Consider the following 21,914-nt stretch of genomic DNA (forward strand, 5'->3'; position numbering starts at 1 on the left):
CATTTCATTTTTCTTAAAGAAAAAAAGAAAAAGAAAGAAAAGCACCTTCTGCCTAAACTCCTCTTTAAGTCATTTCATGCTGTCACAACAGTTTCAGAGCACTGCACTCTTCAGCTCCATCTCGTGTAGGAAAGCATCGACTGCACCCTCAGCTCCGACCTAGGGGAGCAAGCAATGCAGTGAAAAAGATGAAAAGTCGGGAAAATTACTTAGGCATCAACACTAAACGAGGAATTGATTTCCTGTAGATTAAGAGACCGAGTGGTAAAAAAAAAAAAGTTCTTACAGTTGACAGGAACCTCAGGAAAGCATGTAAATTGATTTCATTGATAAATTCAATTAAAGCTGGAGAAAATTATACTGCATTTACTTAATACTGTCATATTTAGAATGAAATTCCTATTGACTCGGGAATCCTACGTAAATCCTTCAAAAGAGCCAAGTCAGGACATTCTCTAAGCAGCAGTCTGTAATACATCACACACGGGATACTACAGCTGACTCTCTTAGTCACGTCATAGAGCCCAGAGGAGAACGCCCGGAGACGGTTTGGGGAGAGGGTGGTGAAGTCCCCTCCTCGGTGAAGGCGACTTAGCGGACCCGAGTCGCTGCCGCGCACTCCTGGTCCCGCGCCGCCGCAGCCAAGGAACTGGGGGGGACTCCGGATCCCGGCTGCCCGAAGCGTCTCCCGAGTCCTCCTTCTGAAAAACCTGAGGATCAGGGACGCTCATCTTTTGCTTGTCATTGTCAATCTGCTTCTTATTAAGCCCTCATGGTTTTTAAAGTTGCTACGCGCAATTTTTGCTTCCTCTGGCCAGGGCCGAGAGAGCCCGGAGCGTCCCGGCCCCACCGGGTACCGCGGGGCGGAGCCGGGGCTGTGGGCGGGGCGTCTCGGCCGCGTAGGGCTGCGCCCCGCCGCGGGCGGGAGGCGGTAGCGGCGGCGGCGGCGCGGCCTGAACGGCGCGGGGATTGGCTGCGGAGGGCGGAGACGTCAGGCTCCCGCGGCCTGAGCGGCCGCCCGGCTCGGCGCGGCGCGGCGCAGTCGGCTTTAGCGCTCACGGCAACCGGGAGGTCTCCTCTGCCATCCCGCCTTCCGCCGCCGTCGCCGGGCTGCGCCGCTCGAGCCGGGACGCGCCTCCGAGCTCCTCGCCGCCTCCACCCCCGCGGCCGCCGCTCCCCTCGCCGTCGGCACACACACCATGACGAAGAAAGAGAAGAAGTCCTTCAACCAAAGCCTGGCCGAGTGGAAGCTCTTCATCTACAACCCGACCACCGGAGAGTTCCTGGGGCGCACCGCCAAGAGCTGGGGTGAGCGGGAGGCTGTTGGGCGCCGGGGCCAGTCGCGGTCCTGGGGGACGCCGGGCGGGGTCTAGTGGGAAGGGAAAGGCGGGAGGCGGCTCCCCGCGCAGGGGCCCGGGAGCCGCCTCCGCCTCCGCCGCCCGTAGCGGTTTTCACCGTGGCCGCCGGGTTCGAAGACGGGCGGCGGCTGCAGCGGCGGCGGAGCAGGGCGACCCCATTCATTTCTCGAAAGGCCGGCGGGCGGGCGAGGGTGCGGGGCCCACTGGCAGCCCCCGCCGGGCCGCCCCGGTTCCTTCCTCCGTGCCGGGAGCGGGGCGCACGTGCTGCCCCGGCCTGCGGCGCCGGAAGCCGGGGACCGGGTCCCGGAGCCCAGTCCCGAGCGCGTGGGGGCCGTACGCCCGGCCTTCTTTGTACGGAGCGCGCCGGCCCGGAGAGGCCCTGGCGGAGGCGGCCGGCGGCGCCGAGCGGTTCGGGGAAGCCAGACCCTGCCCCACGCCCGCGGAGAGGAAATTTCCACTCCCGCCGCTATCTTGTGACTCGTCCGCGCTGCCGCCCCAGCTGGTCGGAAGAGCGCAAGTGAGGGTTAAGTGTGGGTGGGCATCGTGAGCGTGTTGAGCACACAAGTCCTCGGCACACGAAGATGCACTTGAATTTGAACAGTGAAAAGAGCTTTGAAAGGGTTGCTTTCTCCCTAATTCCTTTTTAATTACACTGGTTTTCTTCCTTACCAGCGTGCTTCATTGCGGGAAAGTAAATCTTGTCTGAATGGCACAGTTTTCTCCTGTGCCTTCAAAACGTGTGATGGTTGTATTAACAGTTTTTCTATGCATGAGTTCTTTGTTTTAAAAGAAATATTTAAACCATCCGCCAGTGCGGTGCTGCATTAGAATGACTCTTTTTTTGGAAAAATTATGTTACTGTCTGAATAAGGACTAGTGTTTTTTCTTCCCTTTATAGTTACGTAAACTGATTTACTTTTTTTCTCCTCCCCTCCTTTTAAAAAAATATTTTGTTAGTTGGTCATGACAGACTTTTTTTTCCCCTGAGTGAGTAAATTTCTAGAGTGGAGAATTCTTTGGTCACGACATTTTCAAGAGGAGCATGAAGAGAGTAAATTAACTCTGACTTAGAAAATAAACTGTTGCTGCTGCCTGAAACCGGCTCCTCCTGAGTAGAAAGGCTGGTTAAAGTCCTATCACAAGCTGAAAAAGGCCTTGGAGGTTTTTTAGCCCAAACTCTGCTTGAGACGAGAAAAATGAGCCCCAGAGAGGTTGTGATTTTGCTTTGTGTAAAATTACATATTCCACAGCCAAGAAAAGAACCCAGTTGTCCTTTAATCCTAGTCCAGCGGTTGTATTATTTTACAGATGCCTTGCCTAACTGCATGTTAATCACTCAACGATTTTTATTCAAATGACTGTCTTTGGGGAGCCCACTAGTGTGATGAGGAAATAAATCTTGCATCAGGAATTAAATAGGGAAAAAATGGTAAACAATGATTATTGTTTCTAGAGTGTATTAACTTTTTGCTGAGGGAATTTTTTAGTGGTGGAGAGGGATTAGTTTGTGTATACTACCTTCCAAAGTGCCTTCTCATTTCCAGTAATAAGTATCTTCACTTTGTGTTAGAATGACATTTCTTAATGCGGGTTGTGCTCCTTTTCGAACCTTTGTATTGTATGCTGTTGAGGTAGGGGTTTTACTAGGTATGTGCATTTAACAGATAATGTGCACAAATGATCCAAGTATGAATCATTATATAAGGGCAGTAGAAGTAGTACAGGTCAGGTTGGGATTAGTTTTAGGAGGATTAAGGCAAGACCTTTTTTCCAAAATTGAAAATACCAACAAATAGTAAATGCCAGGGCTTATTGTAATAATAGCCAGTGCAGAATGGCATAAATAGATGAAAATTATCCATAACTCTATCCCAACATAAGGGCACACCTCCAAGGAAGTGCAGAGGAATGGTGCATGGAGGTTGAAATCCATACTCAACTCACCGAGCTGTGTACCCTACAGGGTGAGGTCTGCCTGGACAAAGTGTATCTTCTTGTACTTCTCAGAAAGGCAGTATGTGGGCTAGCTGCCTGATCTCATCACCCCAAAGATGTCCAGGATTCCTATTTCGATATATGTCGAGGAAGACTTAAGAAATGTATATAATGCTAATTTTTTTTCTTTAACATAAAGGTCATAGAGTGAATGTTGCTTTATAATCTTCTGAGTATATTGTGGGCATTTTCCTACGTTAATAAAGGTCTATATCACCATTTTAAAAAGCTGATTAGTATTCCATTATATGGTCAGATGGACTGGAAGTTTTTTTTTTAAACAAGTTTACTAATACGTGTACCTGATATATACATGGGAGGTACCTGGGGTAATATGAGCAACTCCTGATTCTTTTTTTTTTAAACCAGTGCAGCATTGTATGTCCTGGTTTTTCCTCGTCCCATTTTCTTCATTCTTGTACATTTTTGCAAATTTATTTCCTTGACATATTTTTATTGGTGATATTTCTAGGTCGTGGATAATATATGGACCGATTGCATTTTGAAAACATGTTACAGCCTTTTTTTTAAACCTCATTTGTGCAAAATGTTTTCTTTTAGTTGCTTTTGAAATTAATGTGGGTCTGGGTGGGGATTATTGTATATTTTTTGACCTTGATAAAGCTGCTGGGCCTGCCAGCATATAGAGAAAGGCTTTCTCTACCCACAGAGATTTTATAAAGATATTGATTTAAGATGTTTCCTGAAATTTATTTTTTTACATTCAAGTCTTTAGTACATTTGTCCCACTTAATCTGAGGTTCCTCTCCAAGTGCAATATGTATGTTAAAAACACATTTAAAAAGCAATTTTGCTGTTTACATTTGGGTTAAAGTGAAAATACTGTATGTTCCACCGCATCATCTTATTTAAAACAACTATGTAAAGATTTTGAGTAGCTTCTTGTATATTTGGCTAATACCTTACACTTGGTTACAGCAGTTTCAAAATGCTTACATATATGTACTTAACTCATTCGATTTTCACAACTTTCTAATGCACACTATGTAGATGATCAAAGTGTACCTAAGAGCTGGCTTCTCAAGCTGAACAGTAAGGACACATCAGGAATAAGTAGTTGCCATTTATAAAAACAGAGGACAAAGAAAATTTAGCACCTTGTGACTGATGTTGCAAATATTAAACCTAAATGCATTATAAAGAATTAAGAGTGAAAGACAGCTTAGAGATTATCTAGTGTTTTTTAAACTATAAGGAGTGGACAATGTATTGCAATTAACAGTTAAAAAAATAATAAGGTAGAATAGTAAAAACATCAGTTTATTTTGCCTAAAGAAGTTTATCTTAAGGGGAAATGTTCCATGAAACTTGTTTGTTTTGTATATTCATATACTCTGGTGTAAAATGTGTTTCTTACAGTAAAAAAAAAAAAAAAATCTCGAAAGTTACTAAACTAGCCTTGTGCCCTGATTTGTTTGATAGGTGTAAAAATTGAACCCACAGATCTGATCTATCAAAGTTCACTCACTCAGTAATAGAATCCTTGGCCTTGACTCCCTCTAAGGACAGAGCTTTTCTTTTCTTTTTAAACTATGTAATGACATGGTGTCATTTAGTGACATCCACTTGTGGGCTTCTTTGGCATTCATGATCTTCAAGGTTATCTGTTAATAGATATTTTATGTTAAAATTAACTGAAAACTCAAGTTACTGATTCCAAGCAGGGTCCAAATTCTGGACCAAAACTATTAACATCTCCATTTTGTTCATGTGCTTTTCTTTTATTATAGATCCATGAAGTGCCATTATTTTCAGTCACCTGCTCCCTTTCTATGTCATGCCTCAGTAAATGCTTTGGAGATCAGACTCCATCCCATCTTAGGTGTTTGACTGTAGGCAAGAAGGCATATGTGTTTATTTTCGCAGTTTTGTAGGGTGTTCTTTGTCCTGTGGAGTGACGTTTTAGAGAAACTTTACAAAAATTTGCGCTGTTGAGAAAGTAACAGGACGTGCCTTACCCCGTGTGCAGGCTGTAAGTGAAGGTCAGTGGTGGGTGTGGCCCGGCAGCTGCAGAGGCTCACTGAGCCACCACCCAGCAGGGGGCAGCATTTCCTGGACTGGTAGTGGAAGGGAGGGAGTGTATGTTGTGTTCCAGGTACCTTTGTAATGAGTGTAGTATGTGCTTTACTATGTTAAAGAGCTTCTCCCTTCACTCCCAAAATAACTTGATTTCTTTGAAATTGAATTTTGATCGATAGAATTAAATTAGTTGTATTAAAAGAAGTTTAAAAACCCTCCTATCTTTAATAACAACTTTACCATGATTTGTCATCATGTTTGATTAAGGACCATTTAACACTGATTTTGCAGTAGAAGAAAAAAACATTTTAACTTTGAAAGTTAAATTTATTATTTTCTAAATCTGCATTTATTACATTGATTTTGAAGTAACATCTGTAATCTTTAACCACTTAGAATAATCAGTGCTAACTTTTTTTACCTATGTATAAAGTTTTTTTTAATGTATAAATAAAATTTTAAAATATTCAGCTAGATTCCTAGTTGTATCACTTAACATGTAAGGGGAATGGTTCTCATTCCTGGGCCATCTCCTTAGAGGTTGACGTGCTGGGGATATCCCCGGGCCTCTCCATCACCTCTCAGTGTGGATACGGTCCACACAGCCTGCTGGAACTTTGGTGTTCTTGTGGCTTTAGTTAACTGCCTCTGTGTTGGCACTCCAAATCTGCATTTCTAGTCCCTAAGGCTTTTTTATATTCTGCTAATCAACTGTCTGTCAGAAATTTTCAGTTGGATGTTTTATAGGCACTTCTTCATGTAAATTTCTACTGTCCTCCAGGGCTCCTTAGCATGACCTGCAGACTTTTTGCAGTCTCGTTTGTGTATTTCTCTCCTGTCATCTTACTTTCCACAGAGTTCTCTCCCACCCCTTCTGGGCCTGTTTCTTAGCTTCTGAGCCTCTCCTTCCTTCACCTTAGCCTGGCTGCTCAGACGTCAGCTTTCATAGCCTGATCTCTGATAAATGTTTTTGAGCCCCTCTTTGCCTTAAGACTGGGTCAAATGAGTGCTTCAGTGTGTCCTGTGAAACCTTTTTCTAGTGTAGCATTTGTCACTTCATATAGTATTATTGTTGCCTGTTTACTAGACATAAACTTCTTATTCACATCTTCCTAACACCTAGCCTGGGGCCTGGCCCTTAGCAGGAATATAATAAAAATCGATTGGATGAGTGAGCAGTATTATGGAATGTTCCCAGTCTAATTAGATGTAATTAGTCTTCTACAACATTATTTTTAATGTCTTTGATGGTATTGACATATAATAGCATAAAGGTTCACTCAGTGTTTGGGCAGTGTCCTTTCTTTTTCTTTTTGACTTCAGCACTGATGGGTTCATAGTTCAGTGTTCAGAAGAAGCGTCCCCTTAACTTTCTCATGGGAGACTCAGCAGAGTTTGACATGCCTGGGTGGTGCATCTGATTAGGATAACAGAACCAAAGTTACTATCTAGGTCTCCTATGTCCTGGTTTATTGTTGTATTTAGCTGCTTATTTGGCTCTTCTGAGAACTTCATAAAGGCTTTTTATTCTTTTTTAACTTATCTGCTCTCAGACTTAATGGGGGTTAATTTAATAGTGTCATCCTCTCCCTACAAGGTGCTGTTAGCTAATAATATTTTTGAAAAGAATTCTCTAACCTGACAACCTCCCCATATCTGTTTAAACTTTGTTACCGAGTCATTTGTGGAGCTGGCTCTTATTTATGACTTCCTCTTAGTATTTTGCTAATGCTGTGGTAAGGAATTGACCCTTGTGTACAGCATGAGGTACTTTTCTTTTGTGGTTTCTGACCCATTGGCAGTATCTGGCCCATAAAAAGTAGCCGTTACCCCCACTCCACACTTCTCTAGTCATTTCTTTCCTGGTTCTCTTATTTCCTGAATGTGTATTTCCAGGTGCTGTTTTTGGCCTTGTTTTCTCTTCATCTTCATCTCAAAACAATTGCAGAGATTACTGACACATTTTACTTCTTGGCATCATCTTTGATTCCACTTGCTTCTTACATATCCCATAAACCTGAGAGTGAGGCTTAGATAACTCCAGTACCTTATGTATCAAGTGATTAAGCAGAGCTTTTTCCCCTTCCTTCACTGGAGTTCTGAGTTACTCCTATATTTTTAATTTTTGTAGACTGTCACTATCATTGCTGTGATCTGGGTTCTGAACCTGGCCAAATCATGCCAGTTCAACTTCTATAACATCGCTTGAATCTCTCTGCGACCCACGCCCTACTACAGTTAGTTCAGGAATTAATTTTTTCTGACCCGCTCACCACTCTTCCGCCTCACCCCATCCTCCAGTACCTTGTGAAGGCGCACATTCACAGGGAATCCCGGGGTGCTTGTTTTTCCTAGCTTCATAATGCTAACCACCTGTTGCAAATTTCCTTAACATTCCCACCAATCCTGCCCCTCTTTATCAGGATCTGATAGTGCCTTTTCATGTAAATTCTCTGATTAAAAAACTTAAGCACCAGAAGATCTTTCGTAACTTTCTTTCAAAATTGTTCCAAGTTTAAATAGACCCTTGGCTTTCCAGCTTTTATCTGCTGCTTAAAAGAAGGGTAATGTTGTTTACTGGGGAAGGTAGGCTCTTAACTACTGGTACATCCCGGGAAAGACCCAAGGAATCAGTCAGAATCGTTGTGACCTAAACCAGCGTTTCTCAGATTATTTCTAAGGCTTTAGCTTTGATCACACTACTTCCCTGTACCCCGGACTATTTGGATTCCCACTGCTTTCAGAAAGTTTAAATAAGTTCCAGATATCCTGGCATTCCAGGTGTATTACACATTGGCTTAGAACTACGTTTCCAACCTCTTAACCTGTCATTTTATACCATCCTCCCTGTATACTGCATGTCAGATCCAGGTGGGTGTTTCTGAGGTCTGGCTCATTCCCTCTCCCGTGCCCGCCCTGCTCTGCGTCATAAACGCTTTAGTGCCAGCTCTGCCATAAGCCGCCTCTGACATGCCCAGGTGAAAAATAATACCACATTTATCACCTGTAACACCTAAAACTTTGCGCCCTGGATTATAGTTGTTTCTATACACTACTCCTAATAACTGGATAGTCTCACAGAGCAGGACTTAGAGCCCTGCAGCATCTAGCACATAGTAAACACTATTTTTTTGATGAAAAAAATTGTCATTTAATCAGTTTCCGCTTGTGAGTCACCTGTTTAAGTTGAGAGTATTGTGGATTCATTGGTATAGCTCCACACTGTGAAAGTCTTCTTTGTGGAGAAACTTGTTAGTAAAGGCATACTTTCCCTTAGCTTACCATGATTCTGTTCCACTAAACTTCTAATTCATTTTGAAGTTTCCAGATAGGGCATCATAGTCAAAGTGAGCCAGTGGGCATATGTATTTTTACTTGATAAGTCATAGAAGTTTATCGGTATATTGAGTAGATGGTCAGGCTAGGACTCAGAATATAGACCTAAATTCGAATTCTACATTTCCATCTAAGCTTAGACAAGTCATTTAAAATCTTTTGGTCTTAGTTTCCTCTATAAGGGAAAAGTTGCATAAGATAGTTTCAAGATGTCGGTTTGAGGGGGGAGGGTATAGCTCAGTGGTAGAGTGCATGCCTAGCATGCATGAGGCCCTGGGTTCAATCCCCAGTCCCTTCACTAGAAACAAACAAGTAAATAAATAAATAAACCGAATTACGCCCCCCTCCAAAAAAAAAAAGTCAGTTTGGAATGAAAAAGCCTGTATAAATGCTTTTGAACAGGAGGCTGCAAACTTTTTCTTTAAAGGACCAGATCGTGTTTTAGGCTTTGCTAGCTGTATAGTGTCTGCGGCAGTTCCTCGACTCTGCTGTTAGTAGCTTGAAAGTGGCTGTAAACAATATGTAAACTAGTGTTTCAGTAATTTATTTACAAAAACAGGCAGCAGGCATGATTTGCTGACCTCTGCTTTAGAAGTTGATGGTCAATGTAGGCTGACCCAAGAAATACGAACTAGTCTTAAGTGGAATGTGGACCCTTGGCTTTGTACTTTTCATACAACAAAAGTAACATCATTATTTGAATTTTTACAGTACAGATGTGAGTAGTCAGTATGTCCACTGTTATCCTCAGCTTCTTCCCTGGGTAACCACTGTTACCTGTGATACTTCTTAAAACATGTGGTATATCCACTTTGGATAAAGATCTGTTTCTTGTAAAAGTAAGTGTTCATCTACCACATGACCCAGCCGTTCTAGGTGTTTACCCAAGAGAATGAAACGTGTGTCCACAGAAGTACACAGAAATATTCACAGTAGCTCCAAACTGGAAAAGCCCAGGTGTCCAACAGCTGAATGGACAGACAGACTGGTATGTCCACACAGTGGGATACCACTCAACAGTAAAAAAGAATGAACTATAGATACACAAAACATGTGTGAATCCCACAGTTAGGCCGAGCAGAAAAGAAGCTTTACCAAAAGGAACATACTATATATATAATTTCATTTTTATGAAATTCTAAAACAAGCAATACTTACCTGTGCTTAAAAAAAAAAGCCCAAAACGGTTTCTGCCTCTAGGATGGTGGGCATGGGGGTTGACTGGGAAGGGACCTGAGAGAACTTTGTAGGGTGATGGTAACGTTCTCTGTCTTGATAGCAGTTTGGATCATGTAGGTGAATGCATTTGTGAAAACTCAAGTAATGGTACGTTGGAGATTTGTGTATTTCACTGAATGTAATTTTTTCCTCAGTTTTTGTTAATGTGCATGTTGAAGTGTTTAGGGGTAAAATGTATGGATATCTGCAACTTGAAATGCACTTAAAAAACAGATGGTGAATAGATATGAAATATATATAGTAGACTTTACTGTAGAATATGAGTGGTTTTATGGATGTTCACTTACGTTTCTTCTAACCTTCGTGTGTATTTGTAAATATTCCTAATTGAATGTTGCAGGAAAAAATAAATCAATATATTCATATTTCCTTTGACTGTCTTCTACCAATTATGGAGTCTTTCCTGCAGGCAATGATTGCTTATCAGTTTTACTATCAGTGCTTTTCCAACACATTTATATATGTCGATGTGTGTGTGTGTGTGTGTGTGTGTGTGTGTGTGTGTGTATGGAATGTGTAGGAATAATTTTCCACTTTTACATGAGTAATAGGAAGAATGTATGTTCTTAAACTGCTTTTTTCCCCACTTAATATGTCTTGACTGTGTTTCCATGTCTTTCTTTACATATATTTATCTCCTTTGAATCATTGCATAATATTCCATAGTGTAGGGATGTATATCCAAGATACATATATTTCCTGGTGATGAATATTTAGGTTGTTCCATTTTTCCTCTGACAAATTGCACTGCAATTTGTTTCTCTTGGGTAGACACTGAGAAATGGAATCACCAGTTTGTAGTATATGTTTATTTTTCTACTGAGATTGTCCTCCTGTAAAGCTGTACCAGTGTACACTCCCACCAGCAGAGATTGCTGCCTGTTTCCCTTCAACTTTCTGGGCATTGGTTATCATCCCTTTTTAAATTTTTTCTGCTAGTTTGGTAGTATGCTGGTATCTGGTTGGTTTGATTTGCAGTATCTCTGATGACTGCAACTGAGCATATTTTTGTTTGCTCAGTTTCCATTTCTTTACAGTGACTTGCTCATTTTTTTGCTCTCTTTAGTCTCATAATTCCTTTGTTTTAGAAATTGTACTTGTTTTAAATTAACATTACAAATTCAGTTTTTATGGGCTTTTCCTAATCACTTACCCTAAAATATATGGAATAACCCAGCATTCCTCACTATTTGAATTGCCAATTTTGTTACATGCAAAACTCCATTTTATGTGGATCCTTTCTTAGACATTGTTCTATTTTGTTAATTTGTATCTCTGTTCTATGTCATTGTCACACTGTAGTGTGTAACCTCTGTGTAAGTGTTTGTAAAATAAAATAAATGTGCGAAGTTTGTGTGAGGTACTGTCTTTCCAATTTTGGTATCTGGATAGTACTAGCCTTATTAAAACTGTTTGGGTAACTTGTAGAAAAAGAAAAAATGTTTAGAAAAAGAATGTATTTCTTGAAAATTGGGAGAACGAACTAAAGGCATTTGGACATAAGAGATAGAGCTCTGATTGTTTTTTCTAAGAACTTCTGATTTGAAAATGTTTACCAACACTTACTTAGATGTTACCAGTAAGTCTTACTGGTTTCTCTGCTCACCATTGCTTTATATATTTTTCTTGCCTTAGATTTTTTAAAAGAAAACTTTAAAAAATAGAAAATGTACAATTATATTAACTTTTTGGGATTTAGTGTTTGAACTTTGTCCTTTTTTCCAGGTTAGGCAGATAATATATAAGTTCCACCCTCCACCCCCAAAAAAGGAATGAAGACAATGTAGCCAAAACTCACATCTTCCTTTACCACATTGCCAACTCCAATCCCTTCCTCCCTTATTCAGAGATAACCACTGTTTATGAATTTGATTTGTAAATTTATACATAAATTTATAGAATTCTGTAACTCATTTGAGTGTTTTAAATTTAAACATGTGGTATGTATCATTCTGAAGTTACTTTTTCCCACTGGGAGTTTTTGAGATCTGTTTCATTCCTTTTTTAACTACAGTGTATAGCTTTCCATTATATATTATATTTCATTTCTTCTTTGCTTTGTTTGAGGACACTTAGGTTGTTAGCATTTTTTTGCTATTATGCTTCAGTTTTTTTGTGTTGTATGACCAATTCTTTCAGGCAGAATTGAGGGTAGTAGATTTTCTGAGTCCTGTGTGTCTGGAGAAGTCCTTTTGTTTTATTGGTTGGTTCATCTTTTAGTTTATAATCGTTTTTCCTCAACTTGGAATACATCATTTTATTTTTGGCATTCTGAAATTTTACCTGTTTGTGTCTAGGTATAGGATGTTTTCCAGTATTTTTCCATCTTTTCCAATATAGACACAAAATGGGTTATTTCTTTGAGCACCCCCACCCCTTTTCTGGTGGAATTCCTATTAGATTTGTTGATGTTCTATCCAAACTATCTCCATACTTTCCCTGTCCACCTTTTTGCCTAGTGTTTTAGAACACCTTGGCTTGGTCTTTTAGCTCACTGAATTTTTCTTCAGCTTGGCCAGTTCTCTAGGTTAGACCTTCTTCCTAATTTTTGTTTTTTAAACAGCTTTATTGAGGTATAATTGATGTACAGTAAACTGCACATATTCATACAATTGAGTTTTGATGAATACTTAACCTATATACATACACATACAGTACTCATGAAATTGTCACTCTAATCAAAATAATCAAAACATCCATCGCCCCCTGAATTTCCTCTTTCCCTACTTCCTCAGGCAAAAACAGATCTGGTTTTTGACACTTTAAATTAGTTTGTGTTTTCTGAAAACTTAAATGCTTGGAATCATGTAGCGTGTACTCTTTGGGGTTGAGGGAGCTGAGTTCTTTAATTCAACGTGATTATGTTGAGAAATAGTTCATGAATAGTATTCTAGTGTATGGATATGCCAGGCATGTATTCATCTGTAGATGCGCTTTTGGGTTGTTCCTGTTTTTAGTAATTATAAATAAAGCATTTATGAATATTCATATCCCTTTCCTTCTGAACATGTGCTTTCATTTTTCTTGGTTAAATATCAAGGAATGAATGGATTGGCTGGATACTATCATCGGTGTATACTGCTGACTTTTCAAAAAATTGTCAAACTGTTTTCCAAAATGGGTCGTTGTTTTAGCATTTGTTTTGGTACATTCCTACCAGCAGTGTATTAGAGTTGCAGTTGCTTCACTCCTGGGCCATCACTTGGCGTATGGTCAGTCTTTAGAATTCCTAGCATTCTTGTGAACATGTAGTGGTTTGATTTGCCCGTCACTGATGACTAGTGATGTTGAGTACCTTTTCATGAGCTTTATTTTTTGTAATCTTTACATCTTTGAAGTTTCTGTTCAAAACTTTTGCTCATCTTAGAAATTTGTTGTAAGTGTTCTTTATGTACTCTAGATGCAAGTCCTTTATTGGTTACATGTTACGCAAAAAATTTTCCCAGTCTTTGGTTTGCTTTTTGTTTTAGGTGTCTGGATTTTTCTTTAGTTTGATTTTTCTCCAGTTCAGCTTATCTACTAAGTTTTTTTATTTCAACAGTAAGAATAGGAACTCTGATTTTTAAAAACTACCCTTTCAGCTTCTACTCTGTATTTTAGCTACAGTTAACACTTCTCCCTCTTTGCTCTATATGCTGCTATAACCCATTTTTTTCAGGCGTTACTTTCTTTGTTGTGTTTGACACTTTATTTAATTAGTTTTTTCCTCAAATGTTTGATAATTATTGGTTCTGTGCACCTGCCACCTCTTCGCGTTTAGACTTTCCCATCACAGCATTCAGAAAAGAGGCATAGGCCGCCAAGAGCTGGTCTAAGTATGGAGACTCTCTGCTCCTTTAGGTTTTCAGCACCTCATCTGAGACCTTGCCCAGTTTTTCTTCCCAAGCACCCATGCTCCCTGCTCCCACTTCAAAACAGACGCTGTTGCTACTGTTAGTAGGTGCTGGGCACCAGAGGCATACGTGTATTAGAGGTAGGGTCAGATTTACACGCATCTGTCTGCTCCTGCTGTGGAGTCATCTAGTATTTGACCCAGAACTCTCTCCTGTTCTCCATCTTTGCTGAGCCAACTCGCTTATTTCTGGGAGTCCTCTGATGAAATCCCTTTCCTTCCTCTTTCTGCCAGAGACAGTTAATTCTTTCTTTTTTTTCTAGTACTCGATGTCTGTAATTATTTATATGTCTGCCACTTGTGATAACCAGACTCTTGGAGAGAAGGAACAGGTATCTCATTCTATGTAGATTTTGATCACCTGGAGTAACACAGAATGCGTGAATGATATTTTTTCAGAGAATGGGAGTTTTGATTACAAAAGGTAACAGCTTGAGACTCGCAGGGAAAACAGGACAGGTAAGGGTACCACATGGAGAAGTACTGGTCTGGGCATTTCTCTTACTGGTAGGTTATTCTTAGTCAAGTTTTTAAATCTTGTTTAATATTTTTATAATACCATGATTTTAAAAAAATATAAATGTGTATGTGCCTATATACACATACACTTTTTAATTATAGTAAATATTAATTAAGAAAATTCTTTCAATAAGAAACAACTGGTTTTTAAACAAATGATACTGGGACAACAGGGTATCCATATGCAAAACAATGAACTTGAACCCCTTCCTCATACTGTATACAAAAATTAACACAAAATGGACTAAAGATCCAATCTTAAGAGCTAAAACTAAACATTCTTAGATGGAAACAGGTGCAGGTCTTCATGAGTTTGGATTAGGCAGTGGTGTCTTATATGACACCAAAAGCACAAGCAACTAAGGCAAAAAAAAAAATAGATAAATTGGACTTCACTGAGATTAAGAACTTTTCTGCTTTAAAGGACACTATCATGAAAATTAAAAGACAGCCCACAGGATGGGAGAAAATAATTGTACATCATATAGCTGATAAGAGGCCTGTGTCAGTATAAAAGAACTCTTAGAACTCAAAGGAAAAGACAAATAACCCAGTATAAAAATGGGCCAAGCATTTGGATGAGCCGATAAACTCGTGAAAAGATGCTCATCATTAGCCATTAGGGAAATGCAGATTAAACGCCACAGTGAGATAGCACTTCGCATCCAGTAGGATGGCTTTCTGAAAAATATAAGAGGTGCTGGTGAGGGTGTGGAGAAATTGGAATCCTGCTGGTGGGAATGTAGAATGTTGCAGCTGCTTTGGACAACAGTCTGTCACTTAACCTAAAAGGCTACAGAGAGGTACCGTATGACCAAGCATTTCCACTCACAGGTGAATTGAATGTGAATTGCACCTCAATAAAAACTTCCTTTAAAAAATTTTAATATACAAAGGACTTTAAACTTATACTTGTCCATATAATTGATTTTTAAAACATACCTGCCTCTGCTTTAATTTTTTTTTTTTGAGGTGTAAACAGAATGCATATTTATTTACCAAGGGGGAATAGTTTCTTACCAGAATTCTCTGAGGAGAGGCGCAGTCTTTCTAGTTTCTAGGTGATCTCAGGTAACTAGGAAGGTTGCAGAAGTAAGGAGTCAGATTACAGGGTCTCAGAGCATCTTGAGCTAGGTGTGTCCAGCCCAGTGAAGCATGAGGACTGCCCTTTGTCTAGATGTGTGCTGGTGTTGCGAAGAATTTGTATTGTCTTTGTCTCATGTTCCTGGTGAGAGCTTTGGTGAGGTGGGGAGCGAGCCTTAGAAGTAATAGGAATATCTCATTTTGCTAATAAATACCTGGTGGGCCTATAGGTACCTTCCACAGGGGCCATTCCCCAGAAAGACCGATCATGTGATTAGAGGGTTGGGACTTGGAGCTAGCCTGACCAAGAGGTCAGGGAAGGGGCTGGAAATAAAGTTCATTGATTTAATCAGACAGACACAACTAAGCTCCAGTAAAAACTCTGAATGCTGAAGCTTAGAGGAGTGTCCAGGTTGGGGAACACATTGATGTGTTTGGAGGGTGTTGTGCTCACATTCCACCAAGAGAGGGTATAGAAACTGCATTCCCTCCCAGACCTCACTTCACATGTATCCTCTGTAACAAAATTGTCATCCTAAATGTAGTCTTTCCTGAGTTCTGAGTCATTCTAGTGAATTATCAAACCCCTGGGGGTAATGGGACCCTCCCAGATTGGTAGCCAGTTTGTCAGAAGTTTGGGTGTCATCTGAAGTGAGGGCATTCTTGTGGAGGACCAAGCCCTAGTGGGGTCTCTGCTACGCCAGGTGGTTGGTGCATGAACTAAATCGTCGGGCGCCCACTGAGGGTTGAAGCTGGGGGTTTGGACAGGATCCATTTCTCCTTCCCCTGGGTGATACAGCTTAAACCTTGGCCAGATTTCTTGCTGCTTAGTTTCCTTTATAGAGTCTGCATGAATCAAATCTCATTTGCGAAAACATTTTTTGAGAATGTAAATACAATTGACTAGGTTAAGCATTAAACCTGGAGTTTAGCCTTAAAGCCTAGTTGCAGTATCAGTGCAGCAGTGTTTCTAGTTTGTTATTGATCCCCACTCCCCCCAACCCCCGGACAGTTTCATTTTTATGTCTTTAAATCTCTTATTTTCCTTTATAATGTGACTGCTCAGTTAGGTATTATTAGACCTTTTTTCTAGGTGGGAGTAGATTGGGGTACTTGCCCCAAGTCACATTGGGATTTGAGCCTAAGCCTGAGTCTTTGCGCAGCCCGTTGTGACCGCCCTGATGCGCGGCCTCCAGCGGTGTCTATCCTGTAGCTGACCCCTCCAAACTAGGGGGGAGAGAGGAAAAGCCGGTTAAGAATTGAGGCTTCTTAAGGACCAGAAATGGAGAAAGGAGGAGGGTCAGTTCCTGCATCAGGCAAGGGTGGAGTCTTTTGACAGTTGCTCTCCATTATGTGCCATTAGATGTCAGAGTGAAAGTATAGAGGTAGCATTAGTTGTGTTGCGTTACTGTTAGGATGGCAGCGTGTTGATGTGGAATGCCAGTTACACTCAACTTTTTGGTATTTATTTTGAGTAAACATTTTTGGTTATGATTCTGTTGACCTCAGACTGTTTAAAATACTGATGTTTCATCAGAATTCTAGTCCATGTTAGTTTCTTTAGTTGGTGAATGACTTAAAATGCTTGGGCTTTATGCTAGGGAACATTAGTAACATAACGAGCGCTATTAAAGCTTCATTTGTGTCCCACTCACGTTAACGAGCAGTGAGGCAGATGTGGCACACTGAACAGGTCCCGTCTGCACTACCCACTGCTGAGCCAGGGCACCCGCAGTTTCATCCCTTCATCGTGTTAAGCCCATTAGCAGATCTGCATCTGAGTCACTGAATGCAGGTTTACTCCTGTATGAGGCCAGCCATTTACAACTTTTTAAAAATTTTCCTGTATTTTTTTCTTACTAGGGAAAAGGAGGTTAAGTTGATAAAGTACTGCCACCCTTGTGAGTAGTATTTCATATATGATATTATTAAGTGAGATTAATTTTAATTTTAAAGTGTTTAATTGGGGTCTTGGCAGAAGGATGTTAGCAAGTAGGTAAATCTTTTCAATGGAAATCACTATTTACTAGTTTGTACACTCTACATTCAAAACTGACTTTATAGCCACTTAGTGCGTGGAGGCAGGTTTGGGACATGGCTGTTAATTTGTGTATCTGTTTTGTGAATGTAACTCTTCATAGGAAGTTTTAACACTTTCTTCATTGTGTGATGGTTCTTTAGAAAGCATATTTGGATACAGCTTGTTCCTGTCTGCTATACATTCATTTGCTCTGTAACCATTTTTATAAATTTCACTTATATTATTTTTCCTAGAAATTTAAAATCAAAGTTGAAAGTAATAAGAATATTTTGAGATGACCTAAAAACACTGCCAAATAATTTAACTTTTAGTACTTTTGTTTTAAACTTCTCCAGTTCAAAATCTCTTGCATTGGTTGATAAACTGCTGTGGCCTCAATCTGCCTGTTTTTGTAAGTGAGGTTTTATTGGAGCACAGCCCCCACTCGTTACATCTATGTATTTGTCAGCCATGGTCTGCTGTATGGAGCATTTTACCCATTGGTTCCTACAAATACCCAGATCTGAAAGAATCATTTTCCTCCTGTATCTCATTAAACCCGCCTTTGAGGTTTGCACGTATTTCATTCCCTCTGTAGTAAACTGATCACTTCTTTGAGATTGGTCTTCCTTTGTTTTTCTGCAGCACGACCCCTGCTGTGGCAGGGAAGTGATGCTGTCTGGAGGTGCCGTGTTGAGTGCCTTTCTTCCTTCTGTCCTTTTGCTCCCTATTTTGGCCTTCTGGTAATTGGGGCAGGGGGAGGACGGGGAATGCTAGTCTAAATTAAATTGAAATTGCTTTAACTGTTACCTCTTTATTTAAAAAGAGGGGAGGCAGTTTCCTGGCCTGTAGTTAAGAAATGAAGTTATTTAGCTTTTGGTGCAATCTGTTTGGGATCACGGGGTCTTCTGAGCATCAGAAGAATGTTGTAGAGCCACTCTCCAGAAGAAAAAGGGATATATTCAGAAATGTATCATTACAGAAATCTTAGAAGCTCTTAAGTTAGTCCTTGCTGGGGCTGGGGGGTGAGGGTGAAAAGGGAGTCCATAGGTTCTAGGTTAGGAACCCCTGCTCTAGCCCCTCTGCTAGGAAGCGAGTGAGGCAAACGAATATTAATGACAGGTTGTTAAGACTGGAAAATAAAGCTGATCTCTGGGGAATTAAGTGTTCTTTACTATTGCTGTCCCTGGGGATTTAACATTATTTGATCAGTTTTTAAACGTTCAACTATAACTGTGTGACTTTAACAGTGTATCCTAGTATAATCTAGATGGTGACCACTTGTGATGTTAGAACTTTGAATATAGACATTTGAGAAAAATAATTCTAGATGTTCTCAAAATAAATCAGTGGCTTAGGACAGATCTTAGTGTTTCCAGATTGTGAAGGGAAAAAAAGTTAAGCCCTCGATGTTGAAACTTGCGTCTGCCAGCTCTTGCTTTGTGCTCAGCAGTGGAATTGCGAGGTCCCGTTGGGTCGGGGGCTTGTTTCTGGTCTTGTCCTCTCTTTATTTTTGCATGAGGCTTCCATTCAACCAGTGTTTCCTAAACTTTACTCATTGAATACCATCTTCATGATTTGCCTTCTCTGTACATTTCCTGGCTAGTCTTTAAACCAACTCACTTTTTAAAACCCAATTTATGCAGATAATTACTGTGTGAAATGTGGGGTTGATGTGCTAATTCTTTTCTGTTTGTTGCTTAAAAGGACATATACATATTGGGAGTTTTGTCCAACCTAAAATCATCCTTTACCTTTCTAGAGGACATAGCCCATTTTGGGAAACACATCCTTATATGCTGGAATTTTAAAGCTGTGACCTTGAATCAGAATGATCTGTGGAAACTGCTTGTACTCTCAAGCATCAGGAGAGGAGGGGGTCACCGGATGGGGGGGTGCTGCCTGCTGAAATACCCCTTGCTTGGACAAATTCATATCGGTCTGAATATGAAGATGCTTGGCTGTGTGCATGGCAGAGCTTGGAATCCTAGCCTTGCAATGGTTGGTTTGTTTTTTTAACCTGGCCCCCTCACCCGACACATGCAACGTGTACATCTCCAAATTTTATGACTTTCATTTTCTTTTACAGGTTTGATCTTGCTCTTCTACCTAGTCTTTTATGGGTTCCTGGCTGCACTCTTTTCATTCACAATGTGGGTTATGCTTCAGACTCTGAATGATGAGGTTCCAAAATACCGTGACCAGATTCCTAGTCCAGGTAATCATGTTGTGATTATTGTGGCTTTTAACAAAATTAGATTATACTGTATCTTCTCCATATGTCTATTATATAGCAGATAAAAGATGTTAAACTATAGGATTAGATAATGTGAAAGTTTTGATTTTGTTTAATATTTACATACTGATATAAAGAGCTTTCATATTTACACACTGATGTAAAGACCTTTAATATTTACATACTGATACAAAAACATGGCTGATAAGTCTTGAGTTCTTTTCCAGGTAAGCAGAAATGAATATTGAGAATTAAAGTGAAGCCAGATTGACAAATATAGTTATAGTTATGAGTGGCATTTATGAATATTGTGTAGCAGATTACTTTGCCCTGAGTAATTTACTTATAAAGTATATATTTCAGCTCTAGCTTGGGTTAGAGCATTGATCTTATAAAATACACATGCTTCATGATTTTAATTGCTTAGTATGGAAATGATAAGAAGTATTAAATAGTGATGTATCAGTAGAGAATAAAATGAGTATCCTCAATATTTTAATTATTCTCTTTTGATTGTAGTAAGAGAAAAAAAAACCCTCCAGGATACTGGAGAATATACTTTAGTACAGAAAAAATCTTAACTGAAACACTTGTTTAAATCACATTCTCTCCCTCCTGGTTTTATTCTTTGAATGCCAGCTTTGCCTTCATTGTTGGACACGGCTCTTATCCTTGAGGGGCTGGCAAGTTTTATGGAAGTAAGATAACAATAATGTGCAGAACACCTGTGTATCTGATTCCCAAAAACGTGAACAGCTTGCAGAGATGATAGCGAGCGGAAGGCTCTTGTGGAAGAGTGGGATTTGGCAGGGTGATCGTGCAGCCAGGGAAGGTGGGTGTCCGCAGGGGGCTCCTGTGTGGACCAGTGGTTCTCATCCAGCTGTAATTTGCCCCTAAGGGCCTTCAGCAGCGTTTGGAGGTGTCTTTGATTTTCACAACTGCAGAGGTGCTACTGAGTAGAGGCCAGCGGTGTTGCTAAGCATGCCTACCGTGCCCGGGACAACCCCCATCCCAGCCAAGAATCATCCACTCCAAAGTGTCCTGAGGGCCACGCCTAAGAAACCCTGATCTAGAGCCTTGCTCACTGCACGGACTTCTCAGCCACATTAGCAGCCCGAGTGCACCAGTTTCCCCAACCCATGTTCTTAGAGTAGTTTGTTCTCACGGCTTTTCCTTTGTTTGCAGCTAGTATTTATCTAAATATCATGAATAACTCCTTCAGTCTACTTGACCATGTATCAGAGACTAGCTCCATGCTAATATTTCCCTCGTCTCATTGGAGTCCTGTTTTCTTTCTACCTAGACGAATTCTAAGATAATTATTCCTCTTGCTGCCTAAGTTATGTGACTATATTACCATTGAATATAATCTGATCTATTTCAGAAATATTAAACTGTTTCTAATTACATGAATGATACAAGCAGTAAAATGTGTTCAGTGTACTTTTAAGTGTATAGTTTTAAACTGAGTTCCTTAAAATTATTCACCAAGTATATTGTAGTACTTAAAAACTTATCATAAGGGGAAAGGGTACAGCTCAGTAGCAGGGGACGTGCCTAGCATGCACAAGGTCCTGGGTTCAATCCTCAGTACCTCCATCAATAAAATAAATAAGTAAACCTGATGAGCCCTCTCCCTCCAAAAAAAATGAACAAAAACAAAAACCTTACTAGTTTAAATAAATATAGATGCACACACATTCATATTATATATTAGATGAATATACACTAGTTTGTCAAACATGATTTTCTCTTCATAAAGGGATTATGGGTAATTTAAAATTTTCTTTCTACTTCTATTTTCTAAGGTTTTCTTTTCTTTTTTAAACAATGGCCATATTAGTTTTATTTTTAAATGGCATCATTTCAATAATGTGTTTGTGCCCAGTAAAATAAATGCTAGTTTGAAATTGGCATGCATATTAACATATACATACATATCACATAAATATGCTGTCCGCCCCGCCCCCGTGGACACACACATACACATGCACACGCACGCTGTGAAGAGGTAAGAGTTATTGCAGTCTTCACATTCGGTTGATGTTCATGGTTTTGGGTAAGCCAAGACTTTATTTGGAGGAATGAAGTGTACTGTGTCAAAAATGCAGCTGTACTGCACACTCCTGCTGTGGTTTTTTACTTAAGAGTTTCATGCAGGCTGTTAAATACCAGGAACTAAGGCTCCAAGAGCAT

At 40.2% G+C, this 21,914-nt stretch overlaps 1 protein-coding gene across 1 annotated transcript in view; it reads left to right on the top strand.

Annotated features, from left to right (window-relative positions):
* Positions 1 to 1,014: 1,014 nt before the first annotated feature.
* ATP1B3 (ATPase Na+/K+ transporting subunit beta 3) overlaps positions 1,015 to 21,914 on the top strand; it is a 37,745-nt gene continuing 16,845 nt past the window's right edge. The window contains exons 1-2 of the mRNA XM_031446185.2: positions 1,015 to 1,308; positions 19,572 to 19,700. Coding sequence (XP_031302045.1) covers positions 1,200 to 1,308; positions 19,572 to 19,700 — 238 coding nt within the window. The 5' untranslated portion in view covers positions 1,015 to 1,199. The remainder of the gene's footprint in view (positions 1,309 to 19,571; positions 19,701 to 21,914) is intronic.

This window comes from Camelus dromedarius, chromosome 2 (assembly GCF_036321535.1).
Source record: "Camelus dromedarius isolate mCamDro1 chromosome 2, mCamDro1.pat, whole genome shotgun sequence".
Taxonomy (NCBI): domain Eukaryota; kingdom Metazoa; phylum Chordata; class Mammalia; order Artiodactyla; family Camelidae; genus Camelus; species Camelus dromedarius.